Below are 18,487 nucleotides of genomic sequence, written 5' to 3' on the forward strand. Positions count from 1 at the left end.
TCATGAGTGAACTTGACTTTAAGTGACTTATAGGTTTCTTTGAAAAATACTGTGGCGAGCTCAGACACGGAGGAGACAGAGGTTTCTTGGGAGCACAGCCGTTTATTTCTCTCTGCGCCAGAACACTGCCGCTACCTCACTGCTCCGCGCAGCAACCACACAACAACAAGAAAAGAAGGCACTCTCTCAATTTCAAATTAGACTAATTCAAATTCAGTTTTCAAAAGCATTTATTCAAGTTACAATTCAGATTCAATCTGAGCAATTCAAATTCAAATTTAACTTATTCTAATTCAGTTTCTGATGGCACAGATTTCTGCCCATAGTTGATTATCTTGTTAAAAATTTTACCTCCTCACTACGTACGACTCTGGATACTGTAGCTCCTGTGAAAACTAAGGTCTCAAATCAGAAGTACCTGACTCCGTGGTATAATTCTCAAACACGTAGCCTAAAGCAGATAACTCGTAAGCTGGAGAGGAAATGGCGTGTCACAAATTTAGAGGATCATCATTTAGCCTGGAGAAATAGTTTGCTGCTTTATAAGAAAGCCCTCCACAAAGCCAGAAATTCTCAGATGACTCTGCCATTGTGGGCTGTATCAGGGATGGACAGGAGGAGGAGTACAGGAGTGTGGTGGACAGCTTTGTCGAGTGGTGTGACCTAAACCACCTACAACTTAACATCACAAAGACAAAGGAACTGGTTATGGACTTTAGGAAGCAGGCTCCTCCTCCTACCCCTGTCACCCCTGAGGGGCTGATGTGGAGATTGTTGAGGACTAAGGGTACCTGGGGGTACACTTGGACTGTAAACTGGACTGGACCAAGAACGCCAATGCTATCTTCAAAAAAAGGGCAGAGTCGGCTTTTCCTACTGAGGCAGCTCAGGTCCTTCAATGTTGGTAGGAAAATGCTGACCATGTTCTATCACTCGGTGTTGGAGAGCGTCGTGTTCTTTGCAGCTGTGTGCTGGGGAAGTGGGGTGAAGACAGCTGATGCCAACAGGCTGAACAAACTGATTAGAAAGGCTGGTTCTGTCCTGGGTTTCAGACTTGAGAACCTGGAGGAGGTGGCTGAAAGGAGAATGCTAAAAAAGCTTCTTTCTATCATGGACAACCCCTCCCACCCCATGCACGCCCCCATGATGGACCATCGGAGCAAACGCAGCAAAAGACTCATTGCCCCGAAATGCAGAACTGACCGCCACAGGAAATCCTTTGTACCGGTGGCAATAAGACTGTACAACTCTTCCTCACTCTGTAGGTGATTCTCCTGAGACGATTACCAATGTTATTCTGTTCCCTCCCAGACCGTGCAATATTACCCAAGAGTACTTATTGAATATTTGTTTCATCCCCCTATCATACGCTGCTACTCCCTTTATTCTATTGCACAATACTTTGTCACTTTCTAGAATCGCCTGCACTGATAGTTAAGTTATTTATTCACCAGGATATAGTTATGTATATTACTTTGTTAGAGTTATCCGATACTATGTCTTGCACTATCCCACTGTATATTACTGTACACTACTATTCTTTTTGTATATATTGTATATCTTATATCTTATTCATCTGCTCCCTTGTCTCTCCTGCTGCTTTGAGCATGTACATGACAAAAGAATTTCCCTCGGGATAAATAAAGTTGTTCTTATCTTATCTTATTTTATCTTATCTTATCTTAACCTGGTCACAGTGGGAATACCGGTGCCAAAAAGTGATTGCTTGTATTTAAACTGCTATAAATAACTTATTGCTCTATAATATGTGAAACATATATCAAATGTATCCCTCATCAATGATAGCAAGTCATCTTGAGCAACAAACAACATTCCTGTAACAACGTAGAAGCCCCAATTAGTGTTTGGCAGTGATTTTTATGTATCCTTTATTTATGCACTTAAAAAAATTCCTGTTTACTTAAAAATTTCTCTTTTAAGAGTAATCTGGCCAAGAAGACAGCTGAAATTGCAACGAAAGCAAAAATAGTTATGTAAACATATATTTTAAGTGACAAAGGGGAGCTCATTGATTATAATGTAAGTACAATAACACAGTTACAAAGATACTTGAGAAACAGGTAATTTCTCTGGCAGAGCGCGGTGCCATTTACGAGGTCTACGAATCAAAACAAACACACTGTGATGGAACGACGACTACAAGAAACATGCTTAAAAGCAGCTGAAAAGAAAACGGACTGTATAGAGACCGATTGCGTCCAGAGGCGAAGTGGCGGTACTTGCAGAAAATTGCGTGCATTGGAACTGTGGAGCCGTATGAAATACGGCCGCGGAGAAGAAACCCTGAAGACCTACCACTATTGACGTAGCCTGACAAATTTTCGTACCTTGTCTGTGGAGTCGGCGCATACAAGTCGTCATTCAAACAAAGGTAAGTCAGCTTGAGTACTGCACATAAAATGCGTTTGATTTTCCCCCGAACATTCAAATTAGTGCAGCATAAATTCACTCATGAGAGGTAAATTACAGTAAGAATCAGGGCTGGACTGGGACAAAAAATTGGCCTGGACATTTTGACTAGAGACCGGTCCACCAAGTATTATAGGAAAAACCATAAAGCCTTTGAATGAAAACAAACGCTGTTGTCACAGTGATGTACACTGTCTTGTTGGTATATATGTATCAGTCTAATAAACTTAAACCTACACCATCCTCCCTATTCTGGTATTCTAAACAGTACCGAAAGTAGACTGCTTGGTCGAGTTAACCTCCCGAACTATCTACAACACATGGTGAAAACCTGAAATTAAGACAAAGACTAGAGATGAGACATGATCATTACTGATAACTGATGACAGATTTACATATCTTTTCATAAACAATTAATTGGCCACATCAATAAACAGCATAGCAGGGCAAAATATTTTTTCCTAACATGGCAACCTTTAAAAAGTGAAAGGACATAGAAAGACAGGTGAGAAAGAATAAAACTTAATTGACTTTTTGATGGCATTTTACACACAGTACTGGTACAGTATCTAGAAAATGTGGGAAAATACTGGCATCACATACAGTACTTAGCTACTTCTGAAGAAATTATGATGGGACCCTAAAAAATCACTATGTACAATAATGGATTTTTATACATTTTACATCAGATAAAAACGTTTGTTGTAAGCTTCAGATAAAAGCAAGACATTTTAAATGAGAATAAGAAAGAAAAGTATTTCTTTGTGTCCCCCTTTACCTGTTAATGCCCTACCTGCCCCCCTGGCAAAACTTTGCCCCTGCACAGTTACCAGCTGTCAGCTACGTAGAAAAGGATCCTGGTGTTATTGGTCTCTCAGAAACAGTTCATAACTTCCCTTCAACTCATTCATGTCACCTAAAAGGTAAACCTGTTTCTCCATCACCTGTTCAGCTCTGATGATTCAGTAAGGACATCTCCTGGTTTCATCTTCATGTTTCCCTCTCACCAGATAAACAAACCGATATCATGACCAGCAGCTTTACAGCTGTGGCTCCAGCAAACATCAGCTGATACTAGAAATTAATATTAAATAAATTCTAACAACAGCTGATCAAGCTTAAACGTGCTGCTGTTGTTTAACGCGACATCCGCTGGTTTCCTCTTTCTGGCGCAAAGTGGGCGATAAACAAACGAGAGAGAAAAGCCGATCAGCTGATCATTGATCAGTTTCATGATTGAAGTAGAAACAGGAGAGAATGAGAGAAGAAGAGGCAGCTGTGCAGCAAAGACACAGAATAACTCCAGCTTTGTGTCTTTTTCATTGTAGCTGAAATACGGGACAAACTGTGTTCCTTTTCACCTCAATACCAGACGCGTAATATTTTCTCTGAATACAAGACGATTAAATTTTTTACGGGACGGTTGGCAACTCTAATAATTAACTGTATGAACAAAATAAAGTTCAACAGTAACATAGCACCCACCCAGCTGTATAGAAACTCCGTCATGCTAGCTAGCACGCAGTACTAGTTATTGTAACTGACTGTAAAAAGTCAGCATAACGAAAATAAACTACACCTCAACTTGGTTTATATCTGACCCAGATAGACTGCAGGTCATAACTTCTTACCTGAAGTCCAGTTCACCACCTCGGGTCTCTGCTCCTCCTGCCTTTCCGTCATCCACCTGCCAGCGTGTTGCATCTGCTGGTCTCCACCACTTGCTAATGTTACTCAATCTGTAGAAGCTCCGCAATAGCCACCACCAAACAACTGAGTTATTTTTACACATCTCCCTTCATCTGGCCAATCCACCACCTTTCAGTGTTTATACCGTGGGCAAGGATTTCAGTCTGTAGATGTGCAAAGCTGGTAGAGACATACCCTAAAAGACTGGCAGCTGTAATTGCAGCAAAAGGTGGTTCTACAAAGTATTGACTCAGGGGGCTGAATAATTACGCACACCCCACTTTGCAGTTATTTATTTGTAAAAAATGTTTGGAATCATGTATGATTGTCGTTCCACTTCTCACGTGTACACCACTTTGTATTGGTCTTTCACCTGGAATTCCAATAAAATTGATTCATGTTTGTGGCTGTAATGTGACAAAATGTGGAAAAGTTCAAGGGGGCCGAATACTTTTGCAAGCCACTGTATACATGTGTATATATACACATACACATACACATCTCTCTCTCTCTCTCTCTCTCTCTCTCCCTCTCGCTCTCTCTATCTCTGCTAACTTGGCGGTAAAGTAATGGCATAATGTAAAATACAGTGTTTGTATATGCATGAATGAGTTAAATAGTAATGGACCCAAATGTGCCCTATGACTTTTGAGTTATGTTTAAGTTACCTAATTAACTTATGGTTGGTGTCAATTTGGAGCAGTGACAGAGGACCAGGAACTGTCCTTCTGACAACTGTTACGTCCCCACATGAAAGCTAGGCGAAGAGGGTGGGGGGGACAGTAACAGTTGTCAGACGGACAGTTCCTGGTCCAAACGCCTAAGCTCTATTTCCCTTTTCAGCTGGAACTCTCTCTCACGCTCCTCCTTTTCCAGCTGGAGACGAGCCAGACGGACTTTGAGCCTAGCATCCTGCTTAGAACCCTCTGATGACTGGGTGGAGAGCGGATCAAAACGGGGCAGCGTCATTGGCCCGCCCTCGGGCAGCCCCTGTCCCACGGGTGTAGACAATGACGGTTCTACGACCTGGCTTGGAACATGAGGCGCTGCACTTGGTCCAACCGGACCGGGTGTGCTCGGGGGTTCTTGCAATACAACCACCCCCTTCTCCAACAACCCGGACACCAGAGCAGCCTTCAGCTCTGTTTTGCGTAGACCAGTGGAGACACTGATCCCGTAATATGTTGCCACCTCCTGCAGATCCCTCTTCCTACAAACATCCAGCACGGCAAGCGACGGCTTTGCCGTAAACCCAGAAATATCAAAAGTGGCCATGAAAACTCAAATCGGCCCGAAACACATAAATTAACCACCCAAGGGCCAAACAACACCTTCACTACACAACCAAAAAAAACCCCCAAAAAAAACAGGCAAACAAAACGTGTTGTGTCAAGTCAACCATTAACTAAAATACTACCAACCCTCTCCCCAGTCCTGCCTACTCAGAATCTAGCCTCACCTAGCTTCTGAAGTGTACCAGGCTCGAGGCCACTTTAAAGGCAAATCATCAAGTGCCGAAGGCACCGAAAAGCCTACCCCCAACAGAGAATCAATCCCCACCCGGGTTTGCTCTGAAAATAAAAAAGGCAAAACAAAAAACGAGTGTCCGAAGGAAGAGCAAACGCTCAGCTAGACACTCCCCTGTTCTAGCCAGGGAGAGCAGCAGCTAGTCAAATGACCCTCACACAACACACAAACACCTGTTCACAATCGTAATTAGCTCAACTCCTTTCATTCCGATCCCGGACGAGCCCCCACTTTGTTACGTTCCCACATGAAAGCTAGGCAAAGAGGGTGGGGGGGACAGTAACAGTTGGATCTGGGTTGAAATGAAAAGAACGCCAGGCAGAGGTATTCAACACAAAATAAATCTTTATTATAATCAATTAACTCAATAATCATATAAATAGTAACAACAGAAAGAGACAACACTGCTGCTTTAATGATAACTCAAACAGATCAACACAAAGAGAATGGTGACCACTTCAACAAAGAAAACAACTATAAGGCTTCAACAGAAAAAGACAGCAACGCTGCTATTAACGATAACCAGGCAGGCCAAACAAAGTAATGGAGGCCGCCGTCACCTAAGCAAAACCACTACTCGGTTAAGAGCTACTCACAAAGAGCCACGCGGTGGGGCTGGTCACACATACACAGCAGTAGTGATGGGACGTTCTGTATCGAGGCTTGAAGCTTGTGTCGAGTAATGGAGGCGTTTCCGCGATGCGCGCGTGTCGAGGCTTGCTTCGCTTTATGGGAGGAGCTGAAAATGATGACGTCCGAAGCCTCGCTGCCCGCTGTACCACGTGACTGGTTCAGGAAGTGGTTCGAACTGTGAGCTCCACAGTAACCGGATACACGTGACCTCCACAGTAGCGGAAGCACGTGACCTCCACAGTAGCCATAAACACGCATGGATACCGTGGAAGTCTTGCAAGTTGATCGCAAAGGTTGGGACAGAGTCTTTCTTAAATAAATTTGCCGTTAGTGATTTCATAATTCTAGGAATCGTCTAGTTTTCTTACAATGATCATGTTGCCACTTTTTTGCGCGTACAACAACATTCCTTCTTATTTTAATTTTTTTCATCGTGCTCCATGGCAGAGAAACACACAAATATGCTTTTTCTGGGCCTAGTTTAAGTAAGAGAGCTGGATTAACGGCTTCTGTGGGCGAGAAGAAGAAAAACCACATTTTGCATTAAAGTATGATTTATTGTTGGCGTCAGAGATGCAAAATAACGAATACTTCAATACTGTACTTAAGTAGAATTTTCTGGTATCTTTACTGCTGTACTTTTTTGTGCCTACTTTATACTTCTTTATACTTCCACTTCTCACATTTTAGCATGCGTGTCTGTACTTTGTAATCCGTACATTTGTAAATCAGCCCCCATACGCGTGCTTTGGGCCGCAAGATTACTTCAGAATTTTGTACATAAATTATATTTTAGACCCTGTACTTCTTACTTCCACTTGACTAAAAAGTCGAGTCAATGCTTCTAATTTTATTTGATTATTTTTAAACAGAGGTATCTAAACTGTAGTAAGGAACGTGTGTACTTGTGACACCTTTGGTTAGCGTCAACACCGTAAATTACGTCACAAACAGATTTATATATTTATCAATACTTCTATTCGTTATTCTATTCTGTACAGCTTTTTTATTGCCCAGATTTTAGTTAGCCCCTGTTCAATTGACTGTTATATGTCAATAGAAACATATCTCACAAATTAAAGTGTCTTGTAAAATATTTGGGGGTTTTTTCAAGAATTTTCTTCCCAAATCTATTACATGCCAACTGTAAATTGTTATTTCTTAAAACCTGAACTTAAATGTGTATATGGTGTTAATCTGTTTTTCTCTCTGTTTTAGATGCACATATCAATCTGGAATTCGGGCTTAAAGCCAGAATTGCAGGAATGCAACACGTGTTGCAGAGGACTTTCACTGCCCTCTGTGCCCCACTTTCAGCCCTACCGTCAGGGCAAAGATTGAGGAGCATCTAAGTGTGCATATAAAAAATGCTTTGCATTTCAATGGTATCTTTGTATTAAATATACTTTATAGTTATAAATATGCACTTTTTAAGGACTTCTGCAGTATCTTTGTTGGCTTAAAAGTTGCTGTTGACATTGTACAGTTCAGTGCATTCATCTGCAACAAAAATAGTGTTTTTATAAAATATATTATATATATATATATATTATATTATAAAATATATTTTTATTTACTTTTCACCACTTTTCTTGACATAACTTTTGTGATCCATACCATTTTGCTTTCATTATTGAGCATGGCTTGGATGTTTTTGTTAACATGTACAATCTGAATCTGATTGTTAGATAAATTGATTGCATTCTATACAACTACATTTAAATTACATCTGTTTGTTTGTTTGTTTTTTATCTCTTACAGATAAAATGATATGCCGGTGCAGGCTGCCTTGTAGGACAACAGGACACTTTCACTGCCCTGTCTGTAAGATTACAATCATACGGCGGGGGATATGGCAAGGCATTTATTGTCTTGTCAGCATTCTTCAATGCCAAGTCAGCCACCATTATCAGGACTGCTCCCCGCTGAACTCTCCGAGGAGACCCCTATTCTTCCGGCAGTACTCTTCGAGGAGCCCCATCTCCCCCCCAAGGTTTTGTCTTCGGTATGTGAACCATTTTCTGAATCTTTGTTAGAACATTCCTATGCTCTACCCTCTGTGTTCAATAAAACTGCAGCTGATGGAAAGTCCATGAAAATGACATGCCCTCACTGTGGCCTTACTCTTCGTACCAAAACTACAAGGCTCACATGATGAGGAAGCACTCCAACCGATCAATCAATAGATGTTTCCCTGGCCAGTCATCTGCAGTGTGTTTGTGTAGATGAAACTACAGGGTTATTTGCTGTGCAGAGAACTGGCCATGGGTTTTCTGTGCCAGTTCACGTTCAGAGGAAAACATGGGGGATGTCTCACAATATCAGATGTGAGCTGGAGGAATGTCAGCAATACCAGTTGCTGGCCCAGCGGAGCGGACTAGGCTTCAGTTTATGTGAGCACCTTCGCTCACTAGATTACTGCCGAGAAACTGTAAAGGAGGTTTTTCTTCAAGAGCACATCGTGATGGAAATGGTGGACCTTAAATTTTTTGGAGAGGCCAAAGCTGCTACATGCATAAAGAGACAGAAAGCTGCCCAGATGGCACATGCTCCACTTTGTGTGAGGGTGGATTTTGGTGGATCCTCAACACAGATCTGTTTGTCTGTATTTGAGCCGGAAATACACAGTTTCTGCCGTCTTGGCAGAATATTTGTGACTTACAATGCTCTGAGGAACACCTTGCATTGTGCTTGTGCAAAGCCACGAATATCATGTCCTCATAAAAACATAGCTAAATGGCATCTCTTCCAGACACAGAGAGACATCTTCAAATCAACTGTACCACTATCATCAGGCACCCCATCACAGATGACTCAGGAGAGTTCTTCCTTTGAGGACAATGCTGCTATCGAAAGGAGTATCCGCTATATGTTTAAAGAGAAAAAAATTCCTGGATCTCTTCCAGAAAATGTCATCTCACAGAAAATGGATCATCAGAAACAGCTCTTTCCATGTGAAACGTTGTGCCAGGTGTGCCCAGAGCACCCAAAACTTGATGAGGCTGTTCTAGTTACCAATAAAGCGAGGATTGTCAGCATGATGGGAGTGATTGAGAGTAAGTTTTAATTTTTTCTTATTCAAATAAAGTTTGAATAAGATTAAACATCAGTGTGAAATAATTAGTTATAATTGTTCCTATACTAATGTTTTGACATTAATGTGATTTGTCTTTAACAGATGTTTCAACACACCATAGATTGTGTCCTCAGTGCCACATGGTCTACAGATACCAGGAGTGGACAGATGGGCTTCACAACTTTGACAACCACGTTGTTTTGTGTCTTGAACTCTGCCTTTTTTTGAGAGAAAATCTGCAGGTGAGGATCACAAAAATAAAATATACTCATCTGAAGATTGCTTTAAAAATGTGTTTGTGTCATTATTATATGTTGGTGCCCAAATTTAAATATCTGTGTAATCATAGTCTTCTTCACCCTATTGTCATATTACAGAACCATGTATCGGCTTCAAGGGTCATTGACTCATTGGAGGGCTTAAGAAGAGTGAAGTTTCCTTCTAGGGATACCATTTTTCATGCTTATTGCCATTTTGAGGCTTTGACTGACACAGACTACATGTACTCCTGCATAAACTGTGGGTTTCATCCCCCTGTGGTAGTTATGGACTTACACAGAAAAGGGGTGTTCAAGTTAGCAGGTAAGTTTAATGTACATTTGTGTTTATAGTTCATTGTGTACATTATGTGCATGTTCTTATGAGTCAATTTATTATAGTGAGTGACCTCAAAGCCCCGGAAGACTTCAATGGTGAACATGACATTGAAGGTTTTTGGAACTCTATTCACCTGGAAATGATAAGCCGTGGGTTTTTTCCAAGTGAGTGATGGCGAAAGTCATTCAGTGTTTTAAAGTAATTTAGATTGTAAATAAAAACATGCCATTTTCTGTAGGCGGCGTGAAGAATCCATTTTCAGTTCCACCAAGTTACACGCACTGGGCACCATGGATCGGGAATGAAACTCGAACAAGTGACATTGTGCTTAACACAGAGTTTCAAAAAGTAGGAACAAGCTCTTCACATGAAGCAAAGCTTAGCAGTGTCACAGAAGACCGTCTGTTGGATGAACTCGCCAAACAAAAGGTAACATTGCTTTTATGTTTTCAGAATATGTGACATAAAGTTCTGGGGTTGTTCCATTTACATTTTTCCCTAATTACTGTCAGGTTGGAGTGGTAAGAAAATTGTGTAAAGCATGCAACATCGACTCCAAAGGCTCCCGCTCTGATCTCATCACCAGACTGAGGGAGAAGATGAAGAGCAGGCAGACATATGATAAGGTCTTTCAAAGCATATGGGGGGCCTCTGGTAAGCATCACTTAGCGATTATTAGAAGTAGCATTAAAATATGTAATTACAATCACAAACAACTTTTTAAATCTTTGCTTGCAGGAGGATGGTCTGTAATACTATGTCCACATGGCATTGTATACAGTGTTAAATTTAATCTTCGTGCTGAAAGTCCCCGGGATTTTGCTGACCTTCTCCTGTCCTGGAAGCACATGCCAAACGTCTGTGTTTAGGATTTTGCGAGGGGTTTGGTGGCACACACCAATTTGCGGGTTCCTGATAAACTGCCATTTCATCCACATGAAGGTCGACTGGCTGAGCCCACTGAGGAAAATGTCATGGCTGCACAGGATGGAAGCCTGAAAGTGAATCTTCCATGGCTACATGAAAGGATGGATAGTGTAAATGAAAATCCTCATCCTGTCACTGGATCATCTGACCATTATGTCCTGTATGACAGATTTCACGAGGGAAATACAAAAGATCCCAAGGACATATTACGCAGAATTCAACTTGTCCCAGAGCTGAAAGGCTGGCTGAACAGTCAAGTTGTTGAACAGTTCTTTGCAAACATGAGGAAAAGCAATTACTTTTTAAGTAATATGAGTCCATCCACACATGTGTTTCTGATGAGAAATATAACTCATCATTATAACACTGTCACCAACAAGAAACTTCTGGAGAGGCAGCTAAGACATGGTCGACTTGGAAAGATCAATATCTCATTGTCGGCACTGGGTCAAGCTGTCGTAGGTAAGTACATGCATTGTCTCATGACCAGAACGCTACCATTGTTCACATGTTAGATTTGTTCCTATCTGTGTGTTTATATTGTTTTCTTTGTGTACCTAGCCCCACAGGTGTGCAATAAACCCAGAGAAACCACAGAAACGGTGTTGAACCCAGCACCTTCAATGTCTGGTGACACTGGTAAAATTTCTTATTTTGAATGGTGATTGTCATATATAGGTGAAATAATAATCTTGCATTCATTATCTTGTTGTAGTTGAGGGCTCATAAACGAACTTGTTACATGCTGTTTCAAATGAATTTCCTTCTATAAATAGTGCTTATTTTTCTTGCATTTGTATGCATTTAATATGCATTCTATGTAGTGTTCTGTCTGAAACCTGTTAAAATCCCTATAGAACCTCAGGTAAGAGTTGACAACAAGAAAGCCAATAGAAGGTCAACAGATGCAACTTTTCCTGACCTGTGTGGACCACCGTGCGAAGCTCTGACAAAGCCTGAGAACATTTTGGCCAGCCGTTCATCATGGTGTTTTGTACCGCACCCTGGCCAACAACAGCTTGTATGTTAAAGTTTTCAGATGTCGCAAAGTGCAACTTTTAGTGCTTATCTGATTTTGTCATCCACAGTCTATGACACCTCTCTGTTTTTTTTAGCTCAACTATGTTCTGGACATCAGCAGACCCAAAGATGAGCTGATTGTTGAAACGTCTTCTGGATGCATCACGCTGGCAGATTTTTGGACACTGGGTTTAAACAAACAAATGGAATCAACTGTAATTATTTTGTTTCTATGAATATGAAATAATAAAGTGTACATTCCTTTTTTGATGATTTTTCTGTTTCAGATTGGAAATGGCTGTTTTGAGCTTATCACTAAAATTGTTCAGTCAAAGGTACTGTATGTTGTATACGAGGATCGTCAAGCTTTAATTTAAAGAGTTGTTGTTTTAAATGTGCTGTTTTACATTCTAGGGATAAGCATTTACATAGAAAATCTGTATGTCACCCGGACTTGGCTTGCACCCTATGGCTGTGATCCATTGCAGTCCTTTCCTGTAAGTGTACCGCCTTTAAAGAAACAAGCAAGTAATCAAAATGATTTTTTTTATAACTTTGGTGAGAGTTCATATACAGAATACTTAAAAATAAAATTGTGTTTCAGACTGATGCTCAGAGGATGGACATCATAGTTCTCCCTCTCTAGACACCTGGTCATTTCCAGTTGTGTGTAAGTCTTGTTTTTTGACACATACAAACTGTTAGAATTTTGCTATGTGTCTGAGATGTATTCAAGCTTTTATGACACAGTTTCAAAAGTCTTTGATTGTGATCGCTTGCAATGACATTGTTTTCAGGTTTGAAGTCATGGCTAACTGTCTTTTAGGTACTGAAGCCACCTAAAAGAGAAATCCTCTTTCTTGACCCATTATACACAAAGGCAGGATTTGGTGGCCAACAATATGTTTCACTTTTGAGGTCACATTTTTATAAGCATGTTTGGTTTGTTCCAGAGTTTTCAGGAACCTGTTCAGTGTTCCAGGTTAAGTGCATCCCAGATCATGTTCTGCTGATCTTGAGTGTTCACACATACAGTACACTCACATGCTTTTTTTATAAACTATATCAGCATGATGCTTCAACATTTTATTCTATTTCTCATCTTCACATTCTGATCAAGTCAGCGATGCTGTCTTTAGATGAGTTTCAGACATAAATAGGGTCTTCAAATGTTCTAGTTTAACATAAAACACCATTAAATATTAGTTTGTAAAATATGCCAACCTGAAATTAAAGCTGAAAATGCTTAATTTTGACCAACTGTGAGCATGTGACTGTACTTTTTCATTTTGTTATGCTGTTTTGTTGAGGTCGCGTTCCTAAGGCCTGTAGTTACAGTTGGTGCTATTAGCAATAAACATTTCACACCCATCATGATGATGTCTGTTAACTTGTGAATGTAACTGTCTTGAAAAAAAGGAATCTTGCAGTGAAGCTCATTCCCGGGCAGTGGTCAGAAAAAAGAGCTTTGACTTGAAGGTATGTGCTAGTTTAAGTGTATGGTGAATAATATGAATTACACTAGTCTTCTTTTAAGGGATTTTATTAACGAGCCTTTATTTTCAATGTAATACAGGGTTTTTCAAGCCAAGACTATGGAGTTGACTGTGGGATCTTCATGCTGATGGTAATTTTTCTCTTCTCTTCTTGAGATTCATACAGAAGCTAATTTAAGCTTCTAAAAAATGACATTTTTATTTTTCTTCCAAATAGTCTGCTCTGTACGTGGCACTGGATGCACCATTTGACTATACTATAGTAAGTATCCTATTTACTTTCACAGCAATGGAGTCTTGAATCTTTTGAAAGTTGTTAAATATGTTTCATATTAATATTTTACAGTCAGACATGCCCTACTTGCGTAAATGGTGGTGCTTGCTGTTGATGGAGAACTTTGATCTCAGAAGGTATTTATATTTTGACTTCTGTTCTATGTTGTGTCAAAGTTTACACACTTTAACAATATCAAAATTTTCTGTTAAGCTCTGGCAAGCTATTTGCACACTGGAGAGAGGAAGCCAAAGCTGTGCTTGAAGGACAACACGTGCCCATTTTCAGACTGAAAAGCACAAGTTCCAGGAAGTCAGTCAGGTCAGTATTCACTTTAAACAGTAGTGTAATTACATGGTTAGTGACATTTGAATAACTGTTAAAAACTGTTCTGCAACAGAGAAATAGCTATGTTTTTATCCCCATTTGCCCGACACAGAAGCCAGCAGTTGTTGAAGATCTGCGTCCTGCTGTGCAGTGGGTTGTCCAAAATAAGGCACTTTTCCGTGGACACGTAACAATGCCAAAATATCTGTCCTTAAATCAAAGGGGACCAGCAGAGGGTCTTAAGAGACATGTCAGAGGAAGAAGACACTGGAGCAAGGGACTTGTTCCTCTTTGTTTTTCAGTTTGCAGAGGACATGGAGCTCTTTTGAAAGCATGTGCTGATGAGCAGGGACTAAGGGTCAGTGCTATGTTTGACATGTAATGGACAAATAAAGGCACTGGCTGTTTGTTATATTTGTTTCTTTCTTTAATATGTCGTTGTTGTTGTTTTTGTTTTGTTTTGCATAGTACAAAATTCCAATTAAACTTATTTCAAAATGTTGTTCACTTGATTCTATGTCCATACTTTTAATAAAGGATTACAGTGTAACAGCATTAAATGTAAATGTAACAGCATAAGCACTCTGGGCTCTATCCTGGCCATTTGTGGCCACTTCACTTATTCTTTTTTTTTTTTTTGACTGCTGCACTGCAGTGGACCAAAAGAATGACACGGGTTTGATCTTAAGGATCTAATAGTTGTGTGTGTTGTGCATGACATTGCCACACAAATATGTATTTGCAAGATAGAGTAGAATAAATTATGACGCATCAAATATTACATAGGCTGCAGTGAATTTCTGTTGATACAGACTATTGAGCTTTGAGTTTCCCAGTCAAACTTAGCTTTGAAGCACATGCTAAAAAACACTTTTACTCTTGTACAAGACACCATAGCCAAAATATTAACAAAATATATATTATTAAAAATTCAAAGCTGCAGCACATACAGCAACACACACTGTTAGTAAATGTGTCCTGGGTTTATGCAGGTGCAGAAAGTGCTGCTGCTGTAAGTAAGCCTAACAGCTTCCAGATCACTTATTTTTCTGGAAAGATGGTAGGAAGGGCATCACTGCTCATTTCTACAATCTCCCAGATCTTGGAATACAAAGCCTTTGTCCCATGAAACCACTTCACAGTACTAGGAGTCCACTAAAACCTATAAAGAGAGTGATCCTGGAAGAAATGGGGCACACACTAGTGACCTCAACAATTGCAAGACAGCCTTTTCCCCGATGCTCAGATGGGGAAAAAAAGGAAGTTTCATGAAAACATTAGGACTTTATCACCGTTTTATCTGAAAAGTTAATGGTAATATATAACCTAACTGGCTATAAAGAGTAAAAAATTTAGATACAATTTTGATGAAAAGGACTGGTGCTATTTTAAAGAGTCACGTCGGTAAAAGTAGATAAATGTTTTAAGAAATATACATTTTATAGCATTTTGTGAACATACACAAAAAGTGGCCATTTTTGGCAACAAACAAGCTGAGAGAAAGTTTTATATTTTTTGCTCTCCTTGAACAAAAATAACAGTGCATAATAATCAATGTTGATGTTAATCAATTAAATGTCCCAGACTCTACTATTAATAATACAGCAGTCCCTCGTTTATCGCTGGTCTTACGTTCTAAAAATAACCCATGGTAGGTGAAATCACTTTATTTTTACAATTATAGATGTTAAGACTGTAAAACCCCTCACTACATGCTTTATACACTTTTCTCAGACAGGCATGAACATTTTCACACTTTTCTCTTTTGTTCAAACACTCTTAGAGTTCAAACCTTCGTAGAAACATAGTCCAGTATTATGGAATGAAACCAAAAGGTGCCTTTGGCGGTGCAAAATGTATCGTCGGCATTGTTGTGTTTGTTTGGGAGAAAACCTACAAACATACAGTACAGCACTTCAGGGTTACACTGCTAGAAGATTTATGTAAATTCGACAAGCTAAACGCATTCTGTACTGTACAGCAGCGGTCCCCAACCTTTTTTGCACCACGGACCAGTTTAATGTCAGACAATATTTTCAGGGAACGACCTTTAAGGTGTCGCGGATAAATACAACAAAAGAATAAAAAAGAAACTGTGGTATTTTGTAAATATAATAATAAAGGTGACTTGAGCTGTGCGCCAACAACACAGTGACATCCTCCTCTCTGCTTCTTAATGCTCTCTGGTCGCTATGGTAACGCGTAAATAGTTATTTCAAAATAAGACACACAACTACAACCATACATTTCACACGGAGCCTCAACTCTCGCGAACGGTACCAAAGGACTCACGGACGGTCCGTCCGTGGGCCTATTAGGGGCCGCTACTGTACAGGAGACACTGGACTAGATTGATTGACAATGGTCTACAGCAATCAGAACGCACAACACGATGTACTGTAAAAAAAATAATAAAATCAGTGAAACAGCGAGTGTCGCGGAAGGTGCGCCACGTTATAGCACTTTTGGCCACGAACAATTTAGGGGATGGTGAATTTTTTTGAACAAACCCAGAGTGTTAAAACCCCCCACTTAAAACCATTTTTATTTCTCAGCAGCATCAATAGTAACAAAAACGCAATTTAGTTTTCGCTGTCAAAGTCGATTTAACTGAAGTTACGTGTTTCCGGTTAGTGTGGAGGTCACGTGTATCCGGTTACTGTGGAGCTCCACAGTGGCTGCAGCCAGGTGCTCGGGTGAGCTATGACAGCGATATAAACCCCTCAGACTTCATTCAAAATGTGGGTGTTTGATGGAGAGTTGCGGTTAGTGAGAGTTTGGAGAGAGTTTGGAGGTTTAGGAGAGTGAGGAGAGAAAGTCAGGAGAGAATGGAGCCAGCTAAGAAGAGGAGGATGTCCTCCCCTGTGTGGGAACATTTTGATCTTATTCCTCCCAACAAGGTATGTAAATTTCTGTAAATTTCATAATACTGATGGTGCAATACAATTTATGTTAAGCTGTCTTTACCTTTGTACAAGGTGAAGTGTTTGCTATGTGCCAGGGAGCTGGGATATAACAACAACACCTCATCCATGCTTAGGCACTACAGAGCTTTGCATGAGAATAAGGGGAACACCGACAGTGGAGCAAGACCAGGTGAGCCATCAAATGCCATGATAATATAGCATGCAGTCATGTTAGTAAATGATATAACAATATTATACAAGTGTAATAAATTACGTAAGTTATGTGTGTGATATTTATATTTGTGCTTTGTTTTTATTGTCTTTCCTCAGGAGAACAATCTCAAATAGATGAAGACCTGGTTAGCATGGTGATAGAGGACTCCCAGCCATTTAGCATTGTGGAGGACAAAGGATTTAAAAGATCTGTTAAATCAGTAAATCCTAGCACTAAAAAGGTCATAAAAGCAGTGAAAATTTAGTTTTTACAGAATAAAATGTGAACAGGCAGGACTGAGGCTCAAATCCTCAGTGTGTAGCTGTCCATACCTCAACGTTAATAAAGCACAACCACTGTCCATACCCCAACCACACCTCACCTCACAGTAAATGATCATTTCCATTTTAAGCATTTCCAAATAATCATATTCCATACTGCCAGTATAAATATACACAGTATACTGTCATAACTACAATATACATTTTTACACACTCCTTTTTTTGTTGCTGACATTTACAGGCTGTGTGCAAAATGCCACACTCTTCAAATTAATGCCAACTAATATTTTTACGTCCAGTAGATGTCCTACTAGAGCAAATGAAGCTTCAAGAAGCTTTGCGTTGGGGTGAACCAATTGGATGAAAAGCTTCAGTGCTTCATGAAGCTTCATCTGCCCATCACTACACAGCAGGCCTTTTCCACACCTAGGCTGGAAACACACACTGACCAGCACAGAGGAAAACCACCAGAAACCTCTCCCACTGCTCCTACCACTCCACACCGTAGGCAGGACAATCACACACATAACACGCAACGCAGAGACACCAGAGAAAGCCACCCTCCCACATTCAGTCCATCCCCAGCTTATATAACCTCAGAGAGGTGATTGATGACTGGGCCCAGGTGGTAAATGAGGCCAATGAGCAGCAGCTGTGTCCTGAGGAGAGAGAAGAAGCGAGAGAGAGACAGAGGGGTGGAGCAAGAGAGGAGGAGGCGGAGAAAAACACCACGCCCACACAAGGGCAGTATCAGGAGGCCCAGCTAGGGCCGTTACACAACACATCCAAGATTTGCCATCCTTTCAAGGATTCCAGCACTGTCAACACAACGCATGTAATCCCATACTCTGTTCCACTGCACCCTGTGGACCAAGTGCCCTGAGGCATCCTTTAACCATTCTGTAGCCTAAAAAGACATTCCATAGTGAAACAATTACAACAGCACATTGGAAGGCACGTATAGTACAGTAAATCAAACTACTAACTAATCATGACATTCAGCTAGTGTTATTCATGTAAATATGAAAGGTTGCTAGCAAGAAAAATAAAATAGAATCTTATTACAAGCATTATTTTTCACATGAATAAC

The 18,487-nt window shown here is 40.3% G+C and overlaps 1 protein-coding gene and 1 long non-coding RNA gene across 4 annotated transcripts; both read left to right on the plus strand.

Annotated features, from left to right (window-relative positions):
• Nucleotides 1–8,466: 8,466 nt before the first annotated feature.
• On the plus strand, nucleotides 8,467–11,335 carry LOC120437739. Its single transcript, XM_039608284.1, has 7 exons — nucleotides 8,467–9,335; nucleotides 9,458–9,597; nucleotides 9,733–9,937; nucleotides 10,015–10,116; nucleotides 10,191–10,381; nucleotides 10,465–10,606; nucleotides 10,691–11,335. The coding sequence occupies exons 1-7, from the start codon at nucleotides 8,588–8,590 to the stop codon at nucleotides 10,819–10,821; spliced, it is 1,659 nt and encodes a 552-aa protein (XP_039464218.1). The 5' UTR covers nucleotides 8,467–8,587; the 3' UTR covers nucleotides 10,822–11,335.
• Nucleotides 11,336–12,312: 977 nt separating this feature from the next.
• Nucleotides 12,313–13,965, plus strand: LOC120437741. Of its 3 annotated transcripts, none has more exons than XR_005611377.1 (7): nucleotides 12,313–12,396; nucleotides 12,504–12,569; nucleotides 12,726–13,378; nucleotides 13,476–13,526; nucleotides 13,613–13,657; nucleotides 13,742–13,806; nucleotides 13,883–13,965. It is a non-coding gene; the product is annotated as an uncharacterized LOC120437741 (long non-coding RNA). The 3 variants fall into 3 exon arrangements; XR_005611378.1 differs by having other exon boundaries at nucleotides 13,319–13,378; XR_005611376.1 differs by having other exon boundaries at nucleotides 12,504–13,378.
• Nucleotides 13,966–18,487: the final 4,522 nt, after the last annotated feature.

The sequence above is a fragment of the Oreochromis aureus genome, linkage group 3 (genome assembly GCF_013358895.1).
Source record: "Oreochromis aureus strain Israel breed Guangdong linkage group 3, ZZ_aureus, whole genome shotgun sequence".
NCBI lineage: Eukaryota > Metazoa > Chordata > Actinopteri > Cichliformes > Cichlidae > Oreochromis > Oreochromis aureus.